The sequence below is a fragment of the Staurois parvus genome, unplaced genomic scaffold, assembly GCF_062004578.1.
Source record: "Staurois parvus isolate SC_StPar_1 unplaced genomic scaffold, SC_StPar_1.0 ptg001432l, whole genome shotgun sequence".
In the NCBI taxonomy this organism is placed as follows: Eukaryota; Metazoa; Chordata; class Amphibia; order Anura; family Ranidae; genus Staurois; species Staurois parvus.
Genome location: NW_028319228.1, coordinates 1,662,580 through 1,685,149, shown reverse-complemented (window position 1 = coordinate 1,685,149; position 22,570 = coordinate 1,662,580). Strand labels below are relative to the sequence as shown.

Genomic DNA, 22,570 nt, shown 5'->3' with positions numbered 1-22,570 from the left:
ATTCCAGTAGGGAAAAAAACAAAAAAAACAATATATTTTACATGTAAAAAGTAAAAAAAAAAAAAAAAGAAAAAAAAAAAAAAGGGGCAAATACCCTAGAGCAGGGGTCTCCAAACTGCGGCCTGAGGGCCAGATATGGCCCTTTGCTACCCTTTATCTGGGCCTTAGGGCACTATTCCACCCACAGAGACCAACAATGAAGCAGCACCTCTGCCATTGAAACCAAATGCTGGTGTACTATTCTTCCCACTAATACCAATGATGGGGCACTACTCCTCCTCTTACTGACCAACAACCCTGAGGCCGTGTTTATTCTCACTGATACTGGGGCCAGGACATTTTCTATCCTCACTGGCCCTAATCCGGCCCGTCTGAAGGAGAGTATACCGGCCCTTTGTTTGAAGTTTGGAGACCCCTGCCCTAGAGTAAAAATTGTATTTTACAGATAATCCCAGACAGTTTTCTAGATCATCACAAAAGTTCATAGAGTAGAGATTGTTGCAAATCATAAAAGAAATAAAAAGTTCACCTCTTGGTCTTGATTTGGAATATTTTCTAAAATCATCCTTGCTTGTTGAAAATGTTTGCTTGCTGCCATGTACAAGTCTGAAGCCTGTGGTGGGGGACTGTACTTGTTTAAATCTGACATTTCCTTGGATGTGAAAAACAGGAAAAACAAGTCAGATCAGACCACATGCCAGAGAAGTAACACGTTTCATAAGTCAATGATTTATGGGTTAAGTCAAGAAACCAGAAGAATAATTTAGCAGAATCTCTCACAGTGAAGTGAAGACAGATGAAATCTGAGGCAGTGCAAACAGCACTTTATTCCATAAAAGAATACACAGAGAATTCTGTGCAGCAACCCCTAACATACAGGGACAGATCTGCATTCATATACAGTGGGTATAAAAAAAACAAAATCACCCACTTTAAAATATTCACTCTTTGTTGCTTTACAGCCTGAAATGAATGTAGACAATTTTTGTTTTATCCAGCTGTATTTATAGCATCCAAGTGAAAGAACGAACACCAACATGTCAGAAAAAAAAAATTTAAACACAGAATCACTGAGTTGGAAAAAGGACCTCCTCCCCTCCCCCTCCTAAAAAGGACTTGTAAACTCAAACAGGTGTAGCTAATCACCTTCTCAAATGGCACACAAAGCCATTTGACTTTCAGCTGTGATCATTTGAATAGCTTAGCATGAAAATAGCTTTTCTGGAGCATTTCAGTCCCTGACAGTGCAGTTGAAGCAAACAAACTATGAGCGACAAGGCACTGTCAAAAAATCTCAGGGATAAAGTTGTGGACAGGCACAAGACAGGAGATGGATACAAAAATGTCAAAGGCTTTAGCAATGCCTAGAAGCACAGTGAAGACTATTATTAAGAAGTGGAAGGTATTTGGTGCAACACAGACCCTCTCTGGATCAGGATTTTGCTCCAAACTGGATGAAAGAGCCAGAAGGAAACTGGTCAGAGAGGCTACCAAGAGGCCTACAGCAACTCTGAAGCAGTTGCAGGAATTTATGACAGAGTGGTCATTGTGTGCATGTGACAACAATATCACAAATGCTCCACAAATGTGGCTTGTATGGGAGGGTTGCAAGAAAAAAGCCACTCAAGAAAAGACCACATGCAGTCACCACTGAGCTTTGGCAAAAAGCTCCTTGAAGATTCAGAGGCCACATTGAAAAAGGTGTTATTGTCAGATGAGACTATAATTGGATGATTTGGCCTCAACACTAAATGGTATGCCTGGTGGAAATCCAATACAGCTCACCATCCAAATAACACCATTCCTACAGTAAAGCATGGAGGTGGTAATATCCTATTATGGGGTGTTTCTCTGCAGCAGGGACTGGAGCACTTGTCAGGATAGAAGGAATAGTGGATGGGACAAAATACCATCAAATTCTTGAAGAAAATCTGCTGCCTCTGCCAGAAAGTTGTCAATGGAAAGAAGGTTTACCTTCCAACATGACAGTGACCCAAACCACACAGCAAAAACTACCGCAGAGTGGTTGAAGGAGAAAAAGGTGAATGTCCTTGCATGGTCTAGTCCGGGCCCAGACTTAAACCCCATTGAAAATCTGTGGAATGACTTGAAGACTGCAGTCCACAAACAGTCACCATCATGTTTAACTGAACTTGAGCAGTTCTGCAAATAATGGGCAAATATTGCAAAACTTAGATGTGCAAAGTTAGTAGAGACATATTCCAACAGACTAAAGGCTGTAATTAAAGCAAAAGGTGGTTCAACAAAACACTGACACAGGGGTGATCCTTTTTCCAACTCCGCGATTCTGTTTTTTTTTTTTAAATTTCTGACATGTTGGTGTTTTATCTTTCACTTGGATGTTATAAGTTGTACACATGACTACACAATGGCCAGCACTTGCAGGTTTGGGGTCTTTGTTTCTAATACCAGCCAGGAAACTACCTGTGTAGAGTCTGAAAAATCTCCCTGTGCTTGCACTGGTTTCCTCTGGGTACTCAGGTTTCCTTTCACACTAGGATGCCATGCTGCCGCAGATTGTAAGAGCAGGGCAGGATTTGATGTCAATGTGCAATATGCAATGTGTAAAATGTTGGCACTGTACAAATACATGTACTAATAATAATACACTACATCACAATAAATACAGCCCTTGTAGTCTGTACGCTGTACAGTTAGGTCCATGTTTAATTTCATACTTTTAGCTCTGTGTGCCACTAGAATAAATTAAAACAAAACAATCCAAATGAATTTGAAGTGCAGACTTTCTGCTTTAATTCAAGGGCTTGAACATAAATATCAAGTATATATTTTAGGAACTGCAACCATTTTTATACACAGTCCCTCCATTTTCAGGGGCTCAAATGTAATTGGACAAATTAATATAATCATAAAATGTTCATTTTTAATATTTTGTTGAGAATTCTTTACTAGCAATGACTGACGTCTGGAACCCATGGACATTACCAAAGACTGGGTTTGCTCCTTTCTGATGCTTTGCCAGGCTCTAACTGCAGCTGTCTTCAGTTATTCTTTGTTTGTGGGTCTTTCTGCCTTTAGTTTTGCCTTCAGCAAGTGAAATGCATGCTCAATTGGGATGAGATCAGGTGATTGACTCGGCCATTGCAGAATATTCCACTTCTCCTTCAAAATCTCCTGGGTTGCTTTTGCAGTGTGTTTTGGATCATTGTCCATCTGTACTGTGAAGTGCCGTCCAATCAACTTTGCTGCATTTGGCTGAATCTGGGCTGACAGTATATCTCTAAACACTGCATAATTCATCCGGCTGCTTCTGTCTCATCAATAAACACCAATGACCCAGTGCCACTGAAAGCCAGGCATGCCCATGTATCACACTGCCTCCACCATGTTTTACAGATGACGTTGTGTGCTTTGGATCATGAGCGGTTCCAAGCCTTCTCCACACTTTTTTCTTCCTGTCATTCTGGTACAGATTAACCTTAGTTTCATGTGTCCAAAGAATGCTTTTCCAGAACTGGTCTGGCTTTTTTTTAGATTTTTTTGGCAAAGTCTAATCTGGCTTTTGTATTCTGTGGGCTTATGAATGGTTTGCACCTTGTGGTGAACCCTCTATTTCCTTTCGTGAAGTCTTGATTGTAGACTTTGACAATGAGACGCCTACCTCCTGAAGAGTTTCCTTCACTTGTCTGGATGTTGTGAATGGGTTTTTCTTTACTTTAGAGAGGATTCTGCAATCATCCACCATTGTTGTCTTCCCTGGACGTCCCTGCCTTTTTTTGTTGCTCAGCTCACCAGTGCGTTCTTCTTTCCTCAGAATGTACCAAACTGTTGATGTGGCCACTCCTAATGTTGCGGCTATCTCTCTGATGGATTTGCTTCATTTTTGAAGTCTTACAATGGCCTGTGTCATTTGCATGGACAGCTCTTTTGAACGCATGATGTAGGTTCACAGCAATAGACTCCAAATGCAAATACCACACTTAGAATCAACTCCAGACCTTTTACCTGCTTAACTGATGAAGAAATAACGAAGGAGTAGCCCACACATGGCCATAAAACAGCTTTTGATTCAATTGTCCAATTACTTTTGGTCCCTTGAAAAAGGAGGGATGGCTACTTTCAAGAGCTGTAATTCCTAAACCCTTCCTCCAATTTGGATGTACATTACCTCAAATTAAACCCGAGAGTGTGCACTTTCAGCCCATATCCATTATAGAACTATAGTTTGAATATGTTTTGGTAAATGCCTGAAAAAAAAAAAAAGTTGTGCCTGTGTCCAAATATATATGGACCTAACTGCAGATCTTTATATATAATTACAGTTAGTCCTTATGTTCCCCCAATAAAACTTCGTTTTCATTTACTCTCAGGTAACAAGAAGGTGGGGCTCGCAACTCGGACTTCAATACCTTGGATCTAGTCAGACAAATATGTGCTCTCTAAAAGGTGCTCTACAACATGCAGTTCATGCCATTTATTTCTCAGTATATAGCACCCTCCAACTGCTGTAATGAGGCTCACCTAAAACCTAGGAAACTGCCAGCTGAATAATACGGTACCATAGTTATTATAAAACAAAGCCCCACCCCGTTTAATAAATCTCACCCACTTTTCCAATTTTATTCCAGCCTCATAAAGTAGAAAACGTTTATACGCAAGCCAGGCTATCCTCTAATCCAGGGCCTTGACTAAGTTTAGTTACTTCTGGCCAATGTGATGAATCCATCTGTGTTACTGACAGGAAAGCAGCATAATGTGCACAGTAGAGCAGGACTAGGTTTCAGCGCACACACTTCCTGACACTGCAGGGTTTCAAACAACAACAAGCAGCACCCACTTTTCAAGTAAAAATAGAAAACTTACCTTAAACTGTAAATAATGCACTGGTGGTGGAGTGATAACACTGTTGAATGGTGCAAATCTGTGTTCATACCGAACTTGTTCACTGTCCAGCTCAAATTTGGGTTTTCTTACTTTGCCATCCATGTCAAAGGCAATCATTGTCTAAACAGCAAATACAGATATCAGACAATTAAGAAATCCCATTTTGTCTCAGATGTTAACCTTATTTTTTTTTGAAAGGTAAACCTCTTAGATTTTTTTAATCATGGCTGTCAGTAATAAATTTGTAAAGGTTTTCCTATTTACCGAACAGTGGTGCAGCAATGTCAAATCAGACATCATTGCTCCCTCCCCAAAGCGTTTGTCTGTATTTAGTAGAAATGGGTGGCAAACTAATCATGTTGATTGCCTGCCATCTGAACTAAAACACTTAAAATTAGAATGACATTAGATATGTTTCAGTCAGAAAGCTTAAACTGTAACTCCACTTTTGGTGAGGAAAACTATTCCCCTCTGGGTGATTTATGTACAGTGCAGAGACTTTAAAGCGGAGCTCCAGTCTCCAACGAACAGCTAAACACTCACCTGTCCTATGATCCAACTGTGTCCTCACCACAGCTGGGTTCACTGGTCATCCTATGTCCCCAGCGCTGGCATCGCAAGTGTGGGCACCCAGCTGTGACAGCTTGTGGCTTCAAGTGCCATGTGTCCCAGAAGACTGCAGGGGGGAGGAGAACTTTTACTTCTGATCACCTAGGCGTTCACAGGGAAGTGGGAGCAGGTACCTGTCTAAACCAGGTACCTCTACCCCCCCGCTCCCCAAAGGTGTCAATCCTAAATATGGAGCGGGGGATTAGGCCTTAAAGCAGAACTTCCCTTTTGGGTGGAGGTCTGCTTTAACAAATGTTGTTGCAGATTCCTACCTGTTTCTACTCTTAAGAAACTGAGTGAATCTGAATGGGAGTGACTTTTTCTTTATTAATCAGCTGATGCACTTACCCTATTCTGAATGGCAGGGAGGTTTTCTTTAATAATCAGCTGATGCACTTACCCTATTTTAATAAGTAAAGTTTCAGGATCTGCATTCCTTTAGAAGTGATTAACCCATTGGAAGTATCTCACCAACAAGTAAATTTTTGCTGCAGAGGATGCTTAAAGTAGGACTTGTATCTTCGTGCAGACTTCTGAGAAAATTGGCAAGCCAATCTCACAAGCAGGAAATTACATTTTCTGCTGGCTTTCTGTACACCAACTGTATACAGAAGGCATCTAGACTAGCATATTGCATTGAATTGTACAGAAAATTACAGCTCTGCAGATTGAAATGGAAAGGTCATTTTTATGACCATTCAATTCCAATACAGCTTTTGTAGCAATTGTATATGCTGTATTTTTCCCATAAAAGTGGAGTTACCTTTTAAATCTTTAGATGCAGCCCAAAAAAATATGCAATTGCATAACCACCCCTTCAATATTTGGAATTCTATTGTAGCAAAGTTTTCTGCAATTATCTGTAGGCAACAGAATCTTCAGGAGAGCAAGAAAGGCAGGTATGGTTACTGTTGGTGCTGTGCAAAGAAGCAGTGTGATCAAAGGTACCATCTAGAGGCTGAAGGGGAAATTCACAGGCCACGTTTATTGAAAGTGATTTGAAGGAAGGTTTCATTACTTTTGGGTAAGTTGTACAAATATACCAACAATGATCTCTAGAGCTGTAATGGTATCCATACAGGAATTATGCTGTGTCTTTATGGTGTTCCAGCACAAAGGGGTGCTTGTCTGAAAATGCTATGGCATTTTGATAAAGGGATAGTTTAGGCATAAAGCTTCCTGGAGTTGTTCTTTAAAGGGGCAAAATCTCTTTTAAACCCTCTCACCAATCAACGTATACTCACCTTCACCTCTCTTTCCCTTTGCTTCTTTAGAATCCTAATGCCATACCTGGTGCTTTTGAGTATGAGAAAAACACAAACTCCTCATGATGCAGTACATGGATCTAGATGCCAATCACTAAGCCTTTATAGTATCACATGACGAGGGCAACAATGTCATCAACCCTGTATTATATATGGTCAACAGAATATAATACCGAGCTGACCCCAGAATGAACAGAGCAATGTGGGAGGGCAGACAAAAGGGGAGAATTAGTGGGTAAAGGTGTAAACTTTAAAAATAAAAAAAAGACTGTCACTTTGCATTGAATGGACAAAGGCAGAGGGTCTTTTTAAAGTTGAACTATGGTCAGACTTTAAAATTGCATATGTAGGCTGTCCATACCTGTAAGGCTATCTTTTCTCAAAGTACCTCCTAGAACAGGGGTGGGCAAACTTTTTGACTTGAGGGCCGCAATGGGTTCATATATTGGACCCGGGGGCCGAACCAAGAGTAGATATAGTAATTAATCCCCCATAGTAATTCATCCCCCCTATAGTAATTCATCCCCCATATAGTAATTCATCCCCCCTATAGTAATTCACCCCCCCTATAGTAATTCACCCCCCCTATAGTAATTCATTCCCCATATTAATTCATCCCTCATATAGTATTTCATCCCCCACAGTACTATTCCCCCCCAAGTAGTAAGCCAAGTCCCCCCCTGTGTCAATTTACTTACCTTTGCTCTGCGCGTTCCTCTCGCCGTGTTCCCGCGCCGTTCCGGTCTTCAGGGCGGACTGTGAGAGGAGCCTAGCTCCCCTCACGTTCGTCACGCTGCCCCGCCTACACACATCCTGACAGCCATCCTGACAGTATCACACTCCGCGGGCCGGATTAAAAGGTCCGCCGGGCCGTATACGGCCCGCGGGCCGTAGTTTGCCCATTGCTGTCCTAGAACATTTTGCCAATACATGTTGATTATGCCAGTAGAACAGATGGACCAGAAAATCTTTTATTGATCAGACAACACTCTTTTTCTATAGTAAAATCACTGCAGTGTTGTCAACTTTGCTGTAGCTGTAAATGCTGGCACCATTGAGAGTCTTACCAGAGAACAGCTATACTTAGGTCAGCCTACTACAGTCCTTTATGGCTAGTACACACAATAAGAAAGTCAGATGAAAAATACTGCTTTTGGAATGATCGTTTGTTATTCTGATCATTAGTACACAGCTTTTGAGAGCTAATCATGACAGTTCTTGCACAATTATCCAAAGGCACAAGCACGAAAATTTCTCGTACGATAACAAGAGAAACGATTTTTGTTTAATCAGTACTGTAAAAAAAAAAAAAAAAATCAAGTGACCAAGACCACGCATGCTCAGAAACTAAAGAATACACTACAGTACAATGCATCATCGCGGGAAGCTGTATTCTGTCTTACAAGAATTTTCCTTTCATAAAAATTTTATTGAAAAAGTTTGTTTTTTACAAGATACAATTGCAAACACTGTGGTATGTGCAAAGTAGGATTAGAACATCAAAAACACGTAGGTCAAAAGCGGTCATAAAATATCAAATCCATAACAAGTAACAAAAGTAGATGGTATCTCAAAAGGTATTTGCATAGGGAAAAGCGTTCCCCCAAACAAAGATAGTTTCATGTGGGACCATGCAGCTTTATCAAAGGGATTTTATTAGAAAAAACTAAACAAATGTACATTGCACAAGTATACACACAGAAGCTGAGCACACTATAACTTCACTAAACTAAAAAGACAACGTTGTCTCGTCACCTGAGCAGCTGCTCATACAACCTCCAACATACACACTTAGGGGAAAGCGGTGAGAAAGGCTAAAAAGGTGCAACTTGGGAACATATGGGGCAGGAATCCATGTATGGAATGTAAGAGTTGGATGATTGGCATTTAGTAGTGTCCCATATAGTGGAGATAGGAGTCAGGTAGAAGACCGGTTGTCCCATAACCATATACAATCAGTAACCATAGGACGCCGGAGACTCCAATTACATCTCCAAGTGAGGCTTTCCGGTCATAATCTGGATATGAATGTCCCATTAGTTGGCCAGTTTAGGCCATATAATGTGCCACCATCCGCTCCGTTAATACACAGTTACCAAGTAGCCAGATTCATGAATAGCAGTGTAAATACACAAGTGTTCCATTTCTCCCCATCCCTTATGTATTCACTGTGCTTAGTTCCAGCAAGCCACACGTAGTTCCATAACTATACCACTAGATGGCGTCATGGTCCGTTTTTCATAAGCTGTACATATCAGCAATAGTGGAAGTCAGTCCAGTATACTGTATACATGGCAGGAAGTGCTGGGTGCCCAGACATGTGATGGGACGGCCACAAGCTGTGTATTAATGGTGGCACATTATATGGCCTAAATTGGCAAACTAATAGGACATTCATATCCAGATTATGACCGGCAAGCCTCAATTGCAGATGTAATTGGAGTCTCCAGAGTCTATGGTTACTCATTGTATATGGTTATGGGACAACCGGTCTTCTACCTGACTCCTGTCTACTATATGGGACACTACTGAATGCCAATCATCCAAACTCTTACATTCCATACATGAATTCTTGCCCCAAATGTTCCCAAGTTGCCCCTTTAGCCTTTCTCGCCCCCTTTCCCTAAGTGTGTATGTTGGAGGTTGTATGAGCAGCTGCTAAGGTGACGAGACGTTGTCTTTTTAGTTTAGTGAAGTTATAGTGTGCTCAGCTTTTGTGTGTATACTTGTGCAATGTACATTTGTTTAGTTTTTTCTAATAAAATCCCTTTGATAAAGCTGCATGGTCCCACATGAAACTATCTTTGTTCAGGGAACGCGTTTCCCTATGTTTATATGTATCAAGTATAAGTCTCGGTGACCACACCCATTAACATTTATTTATGTTTTTCATGGATGAGTCAGCAATCATATGGTAGCCGATATTAATGCTGGGTGATTTTGAATTTAATCCCTTCTATATCGGCTGTTCAGGCCCTTGGTTAACCTTTTTAGTCCTTGTATTTGTTGGCTATGTCAAAAAGTACATTGATCATATTGTAACAATGGATCAGTGTGAAAAGCCAAAGAATATCCATACACCCATAGCCCGGAATTAGGCATTGGCGAGAGAGGTGTCAGTGTATGAAATTCACAGATCAGATGATCAAACCTAGAAATACAGAAGAATGAACCACACTTTGTCCCTGCGGAAGAGCAAAATAAAAAATAAAGAAAAAACAAAGAAAAAGGGAGGGGGTCGTGGAATCTCTGTAATTATAGCAAATTAAAACTATCTATCTGTTGACAAGGGTGAGCATGTTGGATCCAGCGAGTCCATATTTTAAGAAATTTCTTGTGGGTATCCAAAAGAATGCGGGAGAGCTTTTCATAAGAAAAAAAAGTCTAGGAGGCGAAAGTCTGTAAAAAGGTAGAAGCTGCGGTTTCCAAGCTTTCCCTATGGTTTTTTTGCCGCAAGTAGTACATGGGTAGCCAGCTTAAATTGGTATTTGGTGAGACCTGGGGGTGTGTCTTACGAGAATTTTCTCTAATAACATATTAGTTTTTGATAGGAGACTACCATTAAAAATAAAAAAAGGGATGATCATTCATCCAATATTCTCATCAGGTCTATGAAGTTTTCGAGCTATAGCAGATTGCTCTGTCAGCAAGAGCTTAAGAAAATAATGTAAAAGCACCAGTCAATACCCCCCCCCCCCCTCCTCCTCCAAGCCATTCAGCACTGTAACAGGGTGGAGAGGAAATCTAGCTTCCCAGCTGAATTTGCCATTACAAAACAAAAGTCATTTATATTTCAAGATAATAGCAGGATATCTAAATCAAAAGCATAAAAATATAATACAATTGCAGCTTACTGGTACTTAGATGTGGTAGCTGCATTAGTTTTAGGTTTTCAGGCTAATATCTTCAGCAAGTACAGAAAAATACTTGCTCATCCTGGCAGGATTCCAGTGTTATTGTAACTTCCTATGCATTGAACTGAAATCTGCAAAAAGTCATCAGCTTTCTAAACCATATTAACTACAAAATTACTACCCCACCACTTATATAATGATGATGAGCACAGAAAGATGTGATTATAGTTCAAATTAAGCGAGTAGCCTAGACTGACAGTGCTTCTCCCTAATAGACACAATACAGAAGTAAGCATTGTCACCCTAAGACAGGAAACGTGGTACTGTCAGGATCAAAAGGTAAAAAAGATACAGAAGAAAAAATGGTGACAAAAAAAATAAATAAAAAATAATGCAGCTTCCACATCTAAGGATTAGTAAACGTAAATAAAGAAAATCTTAGGTTTTTTTTTATTTTTAGATATGCTTTTAAGTTCCAACTTGCTCCATCATTCTGATAAAAAAAAAAAAAACACAACTAGAGGTTTTCTATTGACTTTACAGTTTAATATTAAAGTTCTCTTTTTAAAATGTACAAGACAGATTTAAAATGTTCCCAGTAGTAATATATTGTTACATACAGTATGTGTGATGTACATTGTTTCTAGGAAATCTCTGAAAATCCAACAATCGGCATTTCACTCAAGATGCAGCAAATAGCAATTCAATACAGAAATGTATACTAACATTCACAGTTTTGTTTAAAAGTTAGATTAAAGTCTACATTTACCTTGTACATCCCAGCACACATATTTTGATAGGCTTGGCTTAGGGTTATTTCTCTGCTCAGAGGCCGAACTGCAAAACAAGTATCAAAGTATAAAAGTAACTCGTTTGTAAATCAGAATCTTGGGAACAACGGTTTCACAAGATACATTTCAGAATGCATTCTGTTATTTTAAAAAATCCCCAATTATGTAACTTTTCTTCAAAGCAAGGATAAGTACAGTTGAAGAACAATTGAAGTTTTATATTAAACTCCTCTAACCCACCATCCCTAAAAAAAAAAAAAAAAAAAACACTAGCATTCCCCTACCCCTGCTTACCTCATCTATGACCACTTATCAGAGCCACGTCCTGTGCAATGTTTTCTTCTCCTTGGGCAGGACCTCGTAGGCTTGTATGGGGCCATCCTGGATAGTGGAGCTGCTCTCCAGGACTGCCCCAAAGAGGATTTTTGCCCAGTAAGAACAAACAAGAGTACAGGGGTAAGAAATTTGGGTAGAGGATATTAGTGTGGTTAGTTTGGGAAGATGAACTGGAAGAGTTTAGTATAATAGTGTAATTGTCTTTTAAGATATTTGGATTTGCCCGTGTCCTGACACAAATCTCAGAATGTTATAAAGTTTTTTTACAACTCTTCTTTCATTATTTCTGTACATGTCATTAAAGCCTAAACACTAGCCCCAACTTGTTCAATATATGAAACAGCTGCTTACTTACTCAAACTAAGAAATATTCTAACTGGTAAGATCTTATGGTAGCAAAAGCTGAACATACAAGTGCAAAATTACCAAGAAAGATGTATTGTGAATCAGGATGCAATACCATCTTTGGTCACTAAAGGTAAAATTTTATAATTTTGGGTCAAAGCCTTACCTTTCATCTTGCACCTTGCTCCTGTACTGAAAATGCCTACTCTGATTTCACTGCACTTTGTGAGCTACTTACTTTGTGCATTAGGAGCCGCAGAAAATCAGACAGACCCCACTTTTTTTCCTGGCTGGAGGATGTCCAGCATCATACAGCCTTTTCATTATTGGATTTCATTTATTTTAATCATGGAGGCTCAGAATCACAGGCAGGCATTGCCTAGGGCAGTTTGCAATCAGTGCTGCAACCCTGCCAAGGAATATCCACTCCTCCAGACATACATCCACAGAGGCATTTTGAAATTTTTACAACTTCCCCCCCAGGGGCCAGTCCACTGTTTGCATCAGGGCTGAGGACTCTTCAGAAGAGTACTGCAGCAAGGTGCTGTGAAGTTACATAAAAAAAAAAAAAAAAAAACCAAAACAACCTGCCTGCATCGCATAGAGAAACATAGGAAAGCACAAAGATGCACTGAGACCCAAGGATGATTCCACTGAAAATAAGGAATATAATGAAAACAGAAAGGTAAAGGATAAATAGATTAAGTTTATGTGAAATATTTGTGCAGTTTCTCAAAGCCTTAACACAAATTCTCTATGGTTTTGCGAAGTCTTGTGTAAATGCCACTCTTAGTGGAATGTAACCACTTCCTGTCCCTTAGGTCATTTAACCAGTTCAACTCTTTGGACATATGTAGTATGTCCAAAGAGTGAACCTTTATTCACAAGCTCATGGCTGCAGTAGCAGCCATCAGCTTGTGCAGGTTTTGATTAGTCGGCTTCTGGCTTGAAAGAGATGCGGCAGCTCCATAGTTGCCAATCACTTTCACAGAGCTGGCAGCGCGGTGCCCGCGAACACAGCCACCGGCTAGGGGAGGGAGAGCGCTGCGAGACTGAGGCAAATCTATGCCTTGATCTCGCATGTAAACAATGAAACCAGAAGTAATGTCACTTCCAATTTCAGATGCACCATTTCCTGGCCAATACAGTCAAGGGACACATCTAACCAAGCCGATCTGTGTGATTTTATTGCCAAAAATTAAGATTTTACATGTATGTGAAAAAAAAAAAAAAAAATTGATCTGGAACAGAGCTGGTTATAAAAGGTCTAAAAGGTGAACTAGGTATACCGGGATCATGACTGCATAGTTTTTTTTCAGCAGCTGCTAGATTACTTTTACAGGAAGCAGAAGGGGGTCCCCCCCCTGACAGCTTTACTGGGTTCTTTGTTTCAAATCACATGCAAAGGCAAACATGCACATTGGTCTTGCATGTGTATGTAAAGGGTAATCACACCACATATGTGAGGTATCGCAACAAACGCCAGAAAGAGAACAATAATTCTAGCACCAGACCTCATGAGTAACTCTAAACTGTTAACCTGGAAAGGCCTTAAAAGTGTCGCCTTTGAAGATTTTTAAGTACCATAGTTTGGAGGCATAGCATGAGGGCTACAGCACAGCTGTCAATTTCTGGGTGGACATCATCCCAGAAGCCTAAACCCCCCCCCTTGCCTTGCTCTGATCATTGACACAGCTGATCACAGATCAAGGTGAAAGCAAATTACACTGGCCCTTTACCATGTGATCAGCTGTGTCCAATCACAGTTGATCACATTGTAAACAGGATTTGCCAGTTATCGGCAATCCTCTTCTCATGCTGATAGCACGTGAGGAGAGGAGAGCTGGTAAGCGGCAATCTACACAGGGGGTATCTACACGAATAATCAGGGCACGGATCATCAGTGCTGCCTCTCAGAGCCTCCTCATCCGTGTCGCATATCAGTGTCCACCCGTGCCACATATCTTTTGATTATATAAAAGTATCATCTTTTATATATTTTACCAAAAAATGGGTAAGGTGTTTTTGAATAATAACGCTTTTTTCCCAAAAATTTGAATCTGCAAAAAACGCTGCACAAATATAATGCAACATAAAAATATGCAACACCCACCATTTTATTCTCTAGGGCCTCTGCTTAAAAAAAAAAAAAATTTTATTGGATACGTTTTATAGCAGAAAGTAAAATATTTTTTTTTTTGTTCAAAATTTTCAGTATCTTTTCATTTATATAATAAAAAATAAAAACCCAGCGGTGATTAAATACCACCAAAAGAAAGCACTATTTGTGTGAACAAAACAGACAGTTCCATGACCACACAGTTAAAGTAGTGCAGTGTCGAATAGCAAAAAATGGCCTGGTCATGAAGGGGGTAAAACCTTCCGGAGCTTAAGTGGTTAACCTGTGCTTCTGCCAAGGTCTAAGATGTGTGCTGTTGAAAAGAAATATGCTGCAGGGCTCAAGATACAGACAGGTTTACACATTTAACAAAATATAAACATCAGCGTGTGGATGAAAGATGGTGGTATGATCACATGTGAAAAACTGCAAAGTCACTGTGCTTGAGATGTGTAAGTTTTTAAAAAATACCTTTCTTTTTCTTCTTCGTCTTTTTGCTACTCCGCCCTTTCTGCTGCTCCTCCATTATGCGTTCTTCTGCCATTTGTGAGCTATCTGCCCTACTCAGTGTGGACATCAGCCATGCATATAGAAATTCAGACAGATACCTGCATATGAAGTTTACCAAACATGTGAATTGACATGGGGTATTTGCAAAAAGTGTCCATTCAGGATATATACACCTCGATTTAAGGGCCCTTTCACAGACAGACCGATCAGGTCCATCTGTCTGTTTTTCAGGCTGACCTGATCAGACTATCTATTGTTTTGTATGGGGAGGTGGATGTAAAAACGGACATGTGTCAGTTTTATAACCACCTGCACCCGATCCATTCCACTAAAAACAGACGGGTTTGGATGCGTTCCCCATCAGTCTAGTGGATCGGATGACAGTTGGATGTAAAGAGACAGGCGGTCCATTTACATCCAACAGCTCCATAGAGAACAGCAGGCTGTGTGCTTGGGCAGAGCGGACACGCTGCTTGGCAGTGTCTGCCCGTGTGAAAGGGCCCTAAAGCATATGTCAAGGCAAAATTAAAAACAAAAAAAAAAATTCTGCAATACATGCATTTCCAAATGTTCAAGCTGCAAGTACAGAAAAAAAAAAACTGATGATATGCCAGAAATAAAAAGTGTGCCCCTACATCCTTCTTTGACATGACAATACAGTATATTTTTCTCAGAATTCCAAAGCATGTGCCTACTTCATTTCTGCTGCAATATAAAGCCTTGTGACTTTCAGAAAGGATCACAAACATTAACTGCATACCGCACTATGGTGTTGATTTATTAAAACTGGAGAGTGCAAAATCTGGTACAGCTGTGCATGGTAGCCAATCAACTTCTAACTTCAGTTTGTTCAATTAGGCTTGGACCTAAACAAAAAAACCTAGAAGCCGATTGGTTTCTATGCAGAGCTGCACCAGATTTTTACACTCTACAGTTTTAGTAAGTCAACCCCATAGTTTTTCTCATCATGCATGAAATGGGGTAGTCTTTTGGGTTTGGACTGTAGTAAATGCAAGGAAAAAACTCCAAAAAGGGGAACACATGCAACAATAAAAAAAATAAATAAATTTGTGCTCACAGGGACTCTTAAAATGGTAGGACTATACTACCACCTACAGAAGGACTGAACACTGGCAAACGCAAACAAGTGTAGCCCAGTCCAAGATAACCCCTTACCATCATGACATAACAGAGGGGTGGGAACTCTGCCCTTCAAGAAAAGATTTTACAGCACGTACAAAAAAAAAAAAAAAAAAAAAGGAATCTGGAGTTACCTGATTCGAGTACAGTACAGGACACAGGCAAAGCATTCACAGACCTCCAGGTGATTAGACCCAGGCAAGCTTTCAAGGACACGCCCGTTGGGAGCCTCTCCTATAACCCTAACTTACTCAGTGAGTCCTCCATTTTATAGTAAATAATGCAGAATAACCAAGAAGCACAAGAACGGTGCTGTAACAGGGGCCTAATGCAAGGTACACCTCGAATGAAGGTTTTGACAAAGAAGAGGGAAGCCAGAGGCAAGGTTGAGCCATGTCCTATGAGTTTGCTTAAGGTCAATGTTCTGTTCAAGACCTGATTGTAGGAGGGCTAGAATGTGAGGCACATAGTAGTCTCTGGGATAGAGGTGTCTATGTTCACACCAGGCAAAGAAGAATTTCTAGTTGCAATGGTAGACCTTCTTTGAAGAGGCTTTTCTTGCATTTAGCAAGCTAGGAATGACAGGCTCAGAAACCACTGTCACTTAAGATCTTGGCTTCATTAGCCATCCAAGAAAACCAGAGACAGAAGAGCTAAATGGAGTAGGGGGTACTGAGACAGCAGGTCTGCCTTTTTGGAAAGACCCCAGCGATTGTCTCCTAGAAGTCTGAGTATGTCTGTGTACCAGGTCTTCCTGGGCCAGTTTAGTACAATTAGAATTACCGTCTTCTTCCATCTTCTTGAACAGATGAGTAAAATTTGCAATGGAGGGAAGGCATGGATAAAACTGAACTATTACTGGGCAATTATCAGGGCATTCGACACCAGCACTAGAAGATTCTTGGTCTTGGCCACAAACTGAGGCAGTTTGTTGGTGTTGTATCTGGAGTTCAGGATGCCTACATCCGGGTCCCCCATGTCTGCCATATCAGGTTAAATATGTCTGGACAAAGGGCCCATCCTCTCAGATCCAGGCGGTGGTAGCTAAGATAGTAGGCTTCCCAGTTGTCCACTCCTGGGATGTGGCCTGCAGAGATTGAACAGTGAGTTTCTGTCCAGGGGATGATCTGGCTTGCAAAAGGGGGGGCTATTGTTGCAGAAGCATCTTTATTGCTCCAAGGTCCGAGATGTTGATCGGGAGTTGTTTTCTGCAAGAGACCATATTTCCTTTACTGTGAGAATTTCCCCATTGAGAAGGATTTCCCCATTGTCAAAGCTGGGCTGAAGATCCACCAAATTAGGGAATGCCTTGTTGGCTGGATAGGAGCATAGGTACGTAGAGAGAAGGAGTATGCTTGTTCCAGTGCAACAAAAATGTTTTGCTGAAGAGGTCTCAAATGGAAGTGGGTTAATGGTACAGCCTTGAAGGATGTTACCATGAAGCCCACGACTCTTACAGAGAATCTCTTGTGGGAGGTCTCTTTGACCTCAATTCTTGAGCATGGGCTTCAACACAGAGGATTTTCTTTTCTGGAAGGAAAACCTTTGCTTGGGATGTGTCCAGATTTTCAAAAACTGATCACCCACCCGAAGGTCTGCAGCATTTGGATTGTCTTGTGGAAGCTTGCAGATAGCTGTGTGGGAAAATAATCCATCCCGAAAAGGTCATAAAGATAGTTTGTGACCTATATGCCCTGAGAAGGGCAAGAACAGGTACTAAGACCTTTGTGAATACTCTTGGAGCAGAGGATAGGTCAAAAGGCAGTGTGACAAACTAGAAGACTGTCTGCCATTGCAAATCGCAGAACACACTGATGAGGAGGATAAGTGGGGATATGTAGATATCCTGGGAACACCAGCACTTGCAACCAAGCATCTAAAATGCAAGCTGTTTGAGTATGTCAAACTCCAGCATTACTGTAAAAAAACCATCAGCATACTGCACACATTTCCTGACTCATTAGCAGAAATTAGAGGGCCCTCATTACGGCAGAACTGTTCATCACTGTACATCAGTGTAGAAAAAAATCTTGACTAAACTAAAGCAAAGAAAAAATATTAGAGAAAAAAAAAAATCATAGGTTAGTCTTTAAAAACAGGGGAATGGAAGAAAAGAAGTCCATCCTCATAGGACAATAGCAAAAACTGGAACTAAGGGTTATTTTTTGTTGATTTGCCATTGTTCAATACTCCTGTAACTGGCAGTATAACATAAAGGTTTAAGACTTCCTTGAGGGAATAGGTTGAAATAAAATTCTCTTCTAATCTAATAAACAGGATAAGCGAACAGCAACCAATTGCTGACAGAGGTTCTAACTCTTCCTTTCCTTATCTGAAGAAAAAAAAAAAAAGCTTTGGCGAGTGTTGCACTCCCTTGATTGTCTTCCTCTCTTGGCTTGTGCCTATTTCCCTGTCTTTATCCTTTTAATAAGAATATGAATCTAGCTGGAGTGGAGTTGACTGACAGAGTTACTTCAACATGGGCAGCCTTTTTTGCAGAGGTATCTTTCTATATTGTTGATGCTCTATACATCTTTGTGTGCTGCTCACAAAAGAATAACCTCTAAGGTCATAGTTTGGGGTGGAATAAACTACATTATCTATGAAAAAACACTGAATGCAAGATACAGTTCATATAATTACTTGGAATATATTGGAAAGGAAATCCTGTGCAACTCACCAATAGATGTAATAGTACTCATGCATGCTGTACAGTTCCAGTTCAAAACCACTGAGCAGGTACTGAATCATTATCCGCAGGTTATGATAAAGGATCCAGGTTCCCAAGCATGCCAGGTGTTGTCTCTGGGGCTCTTGCTTTAGCAGCATGCTGTGGAGAGCTGCATCTACCTTCTCCGCCTTACACAAAGTAAGTTATAGCATGACATTACAAATGCTGCATGGAAAATAAATACTAACATGTATCTGTAAAAAAAAACTGTTTTATCATAACATTTTAATTTAGGACTTAAGTCATAAACATTTTATTTTACTTTGCATATCACTAACAGTATTCAATACTGCTAATTTTTTAGTTTTACTAGATGCACAGAACTCTACTTAAGCCAGAGCACCATTTCAGCCAATCAAGAAAGGCCTTGTATTTTTATTAATGAATACAAAGCGTTCTCTGATTGGCCAAGATGAAGAGATGGGTAGATGATGTCAAAGGTCCACCTCGGCTAATCAGCAATTGACTGATAAAAATACAAGGTGCTTCCTGAATCAATGATGTCACATGACCAATTCTCTCTTTCCAACCACAGATAGGAAGTGTATAGAATTCAGCCAGGAAGACAATGCAGTTTACTGTACTTATTATGACCTCCAAACCATTTTTCCATAGTAAGCATTCATTTTGAACCAAGCTCCTTCATGGACAGCTTTTCAGAGCCTTACAGGAATCCAGGAGATGATGTTGCCACCTCCTGATGCCTATTTTTTTTTTTTTTTATTTACGTTTGAAAAAAGTGCAATTTTGCATTGCGGGACTGCACTGCAACCAAGGCACTTGGCTTGTGATTGCAGCATAACCTCATTCACTAACAATGGAGAATTTGACAGGTGGTGCCATCTCAGCATGTAGCGTTAATCACAATGCAAAACCATCATGGCAAAATGAACTCCTCTGAGCAGCATCATATTCTCCAACCATGAGAAAGGAGTCCTAGAATATTTCCAAGGTCTTTTGTATATTACATACAGACTAAATAACAGCTGTTAGGGACATATTCTACACCTAAGATGAATAAAGAGAAGGTACCTCATCCTGTAATGTGGCAAAATCTTCAAGGATATGACCAAGTTTATCTCTCTGCCGTGCTCTGTTGTGCCCATGGATTTGAATTAGACTACAAAAAGGCTTAAAAAAGGAGACAAATGTGGCATGTTATTTGATAATGCTCTTACAAACTCTACCTCCCCTCCCCCCTAAAAAAAAGGTACATAGGCATATAGTAGTTAGTAGACCTAATCTGGCCAATTATTTTGGCTCAATATGAAAATGTTCCTGATATTTTATGAGTTTCAGCCCATACTCACTGTGGAACCTAAAGGGTTAATCCTCCGCATTGTGTAAAGAAACTGTTTGATCCTGTCTTCTCTGATCCTCCCCTTCTTCTACTGTCCCCAAGCTATCTGCTGATAGTACAGAGCTCTAGAAGTCACTCTGCACATGCTCAGTTTAGTGTGTATTGCTAGAGTTTTTTTTTTTCGTTGGCTGGGTGCGTGTGATCAGTACAGGGCTAATCAGCACTGTCCAAAACAGTGGTTCAGGGGTTATGCAGCCTTATTTGACGGTCAGAGCTGAATGAAAACTTCTCCTACAAGCTTTAACCAGTGCTCAGCTGAACACTGATAGAAGAAGTCACAAGACTGCTATATACTGCTGATGAGAAAATGTATTTAGCATTTAAATTTACTAACATAAATTGCATTTCCATGTCTGTGTACTGTGGGAGACCAGATATAGTGAATGCAGGGTCCTAGGTTTAGTATGACTTTAAAAGGTGGTAAAGTTTTATTTTCTAAAGAATACCCAGTCATGTAAAATGAAAAACAAATTTTGCTTGCACATGATTAGATGATGGAAATCAGCAAAGCTTTACAACATTTACAAAGCTCTGGAGAGCACTTGTAAAGTGCTCAGTCTATTTTTCTTTTGCAAATCCACCCCAATCTTTGTGTCAAAGAAACTTGGATTTACACAACTGTGTCATGTATTGAGCAGAATTTCAATTCTATGAGTAGATGCTAATCTTGCTGACCTTGAATAATGCCTGAATAAAGATGGAGATGACCTTCAAAAAGAAAGGCAACTGGGAATACTACATTCTTTTCAAGACATAATATACCCCAAACATACAACATTTACACCTTACAAAAAAATATATATATGATGCCAGGTCTGTTGTAAGAGGGAAAAAAAAAATGACAATTTACTCACCCGCACACAGTGTGTCACAAAGGAATCAATGTAGTCTTTTGCTTGATGATTGTTGTATAAACAGCACCTAGAACAAGGGCACATTAAGTAAAGCAACTCCATCAAAGAAGATCTAACTCCTAAGGAAGATGTGATCCTTACTTTGGGGAAAGAACAGGGGGGCTCACAAAGGAGCGCAGTGCATCTTTTATCATATCCTGCATCAAATGTGTTCCAAACACCTTCTTGTTATCCACTAAGAATGTTGTCTGGAGTGAGAAAGAAAAAGGAGTAGTATCAATGAAAAGACTTTTGCTGAATAACTTCAGAACACACAGATTAACTTAAGGAGAATGTCAATGAAAAATGAATTCTGCCCATAGCAATCAGATTCTATAGACTGCTTTTCTGAATCAGATCTGCAAATGAAGAAAAGTATCAGGTACTATTAGCAGCACGTCCACAAAATAAACTACGAGCTCAAGCAGAGGTCTTGAAAATTGCATAATATAAAATGAGAACCTCTGCATAATAAACTGATAAGTTAAGGGTTGTTAATTATTGCTCTTAAAAGAAGAAAATATTCAAGCTACACGCAGTTATTGCGCATACCAAATAATTACAGAAACTGGTTTCAAATAGGTTTAGCAGCAGCCAAAATGAAACTCTGCATCCTAGTTTGTAGTGTGGGTTTTGTAGCACAGAAAATATGGTGTATTATTTTGACTGTACTGTATATGCCAAACAGACATCTTTTTGTACATTTTATTTACAAGACTGGGATATCAGCTCAGGTGATACAATATCTCCCAAAAGTGAATACACCCCTCACATTTTTTTAAATATTTGATTCTATCTTTTCATGTGACAACACTGAAGAAATGACACTTTGCTACAATGTAAAGTAGTGAGTGTACAGCTTGTATAACAGTGTAAATTTGCTGTCCCCTCAAAATAACTCAACACACAGCCATTAATGTCTAAACCGCTGGCAACAAAAGTGAGTACACCCCTAAGTGAAAATGTCCAAATTGGGCCCAAAGTGTCAATATTTTGTGTGGCCACCATTATTTTCCAGCACTGCCTTAACCCTCTTGGGCATGGAGTTCACCAGAGCTTCACAGGTTGCCACTGGAGTCTTCTTCTACTCCTCCATGACGATATCACTGAGCTGGTGGATGTTAGAGACCTTGCGCTCCTCCACCTTCCGTTTGAGGATGCCCCACAGATGCTCATTAGGGTTTAGGTCTGGAGACATGCTTGGCCAGTCCATCACCTTTACCCTCAGCTTCTTTAGCAAGGCAGTGGTAGTCTTGGAGGTGTGTTTGGGGTCGTTATGTTGGAATACTGCCCTGTGGCCCAGTCTCTGAAGGGAGGGGATCATGCTCTGTTTCCGTATGTCACAGTACATGTTGGCATTCATGGTTCCCTCAATGAACCATAACTCCCCAGTGCCGGCAGCACTCATGCAGCCCCAGACCATGACACTCCCACCACCATGCTTGACTGTAGGCAAGACACACTTATCTTTGTACTCCTCACCTGGTTGTCACCACACACACTTGACACCATCTGAACCAAATAAGTTGATCTTTGTCTCATCAGACCACAGGACATGGTTCCAGTAATCCATATCCTTAGTCTGCTTTTCTTCAGCAAACTGTTTGCGGGCTTTCTTGTGCATCATCTTTAGAAGAGGCTTCCTTCTGGGACAACAGCCATGCAGACCAATTTGATGCAGTATGCGGTGTATGGTCTGAGCACTGACAGGCTGACCCCCTCCCCTTCAACCTCTGCAGCAATGCTGGCAG

General features: G+C 40.4%; 1 protein-coding gene across 3 annotated transcripts in view; it reads right to left on the bottom strand.

Annotated features, from left to right (window-relative positions):
* NAA35 (N-alpha-acetyltransferase 35, NatC auxiliary subunit) overlaps positions 1-22,570 on the bottom strand; it is a 55,217-nt gene that overhangs the window by 8,309 nt on the left and 24,338 nt on the right. For all 3 annotated transcript variants that reach the window (XM_089662116.1, XM_089662115.1, XM_089662114.1), the window contains exons 14-21: positions 20,922-21,028; positions 20,781-20,847; positions 19,599-19,697; positions 18,516-18,694; positions 14,657-14,793; positions 11,364-11,431; positions 4,846-4,986; positions 530-652 (exon numbers count right to left, since the gene is read on the bottom strand). In XM_089662116.1, coding sequence (XP_089518242.1) covers positions 530-652; positions 4,846-4,986; positions 11,364-11,431; positions 14,657-14,793; positions 18,516-18,694; positions 19,599-19,697; positions 20,781-20,847; positions 20,922-21,028 — 921 coding nt within the window. The remainder of the gene's footprint in view (positions 1-529; positions 653-4,845; positions 4,987-11,363; positions 11,432-14,656; positions 14,794-18,515; positions 18,695-19,598; positions 19,698-20,780; positions 20,848-20,921; positions 21,029-22,570) is intronic.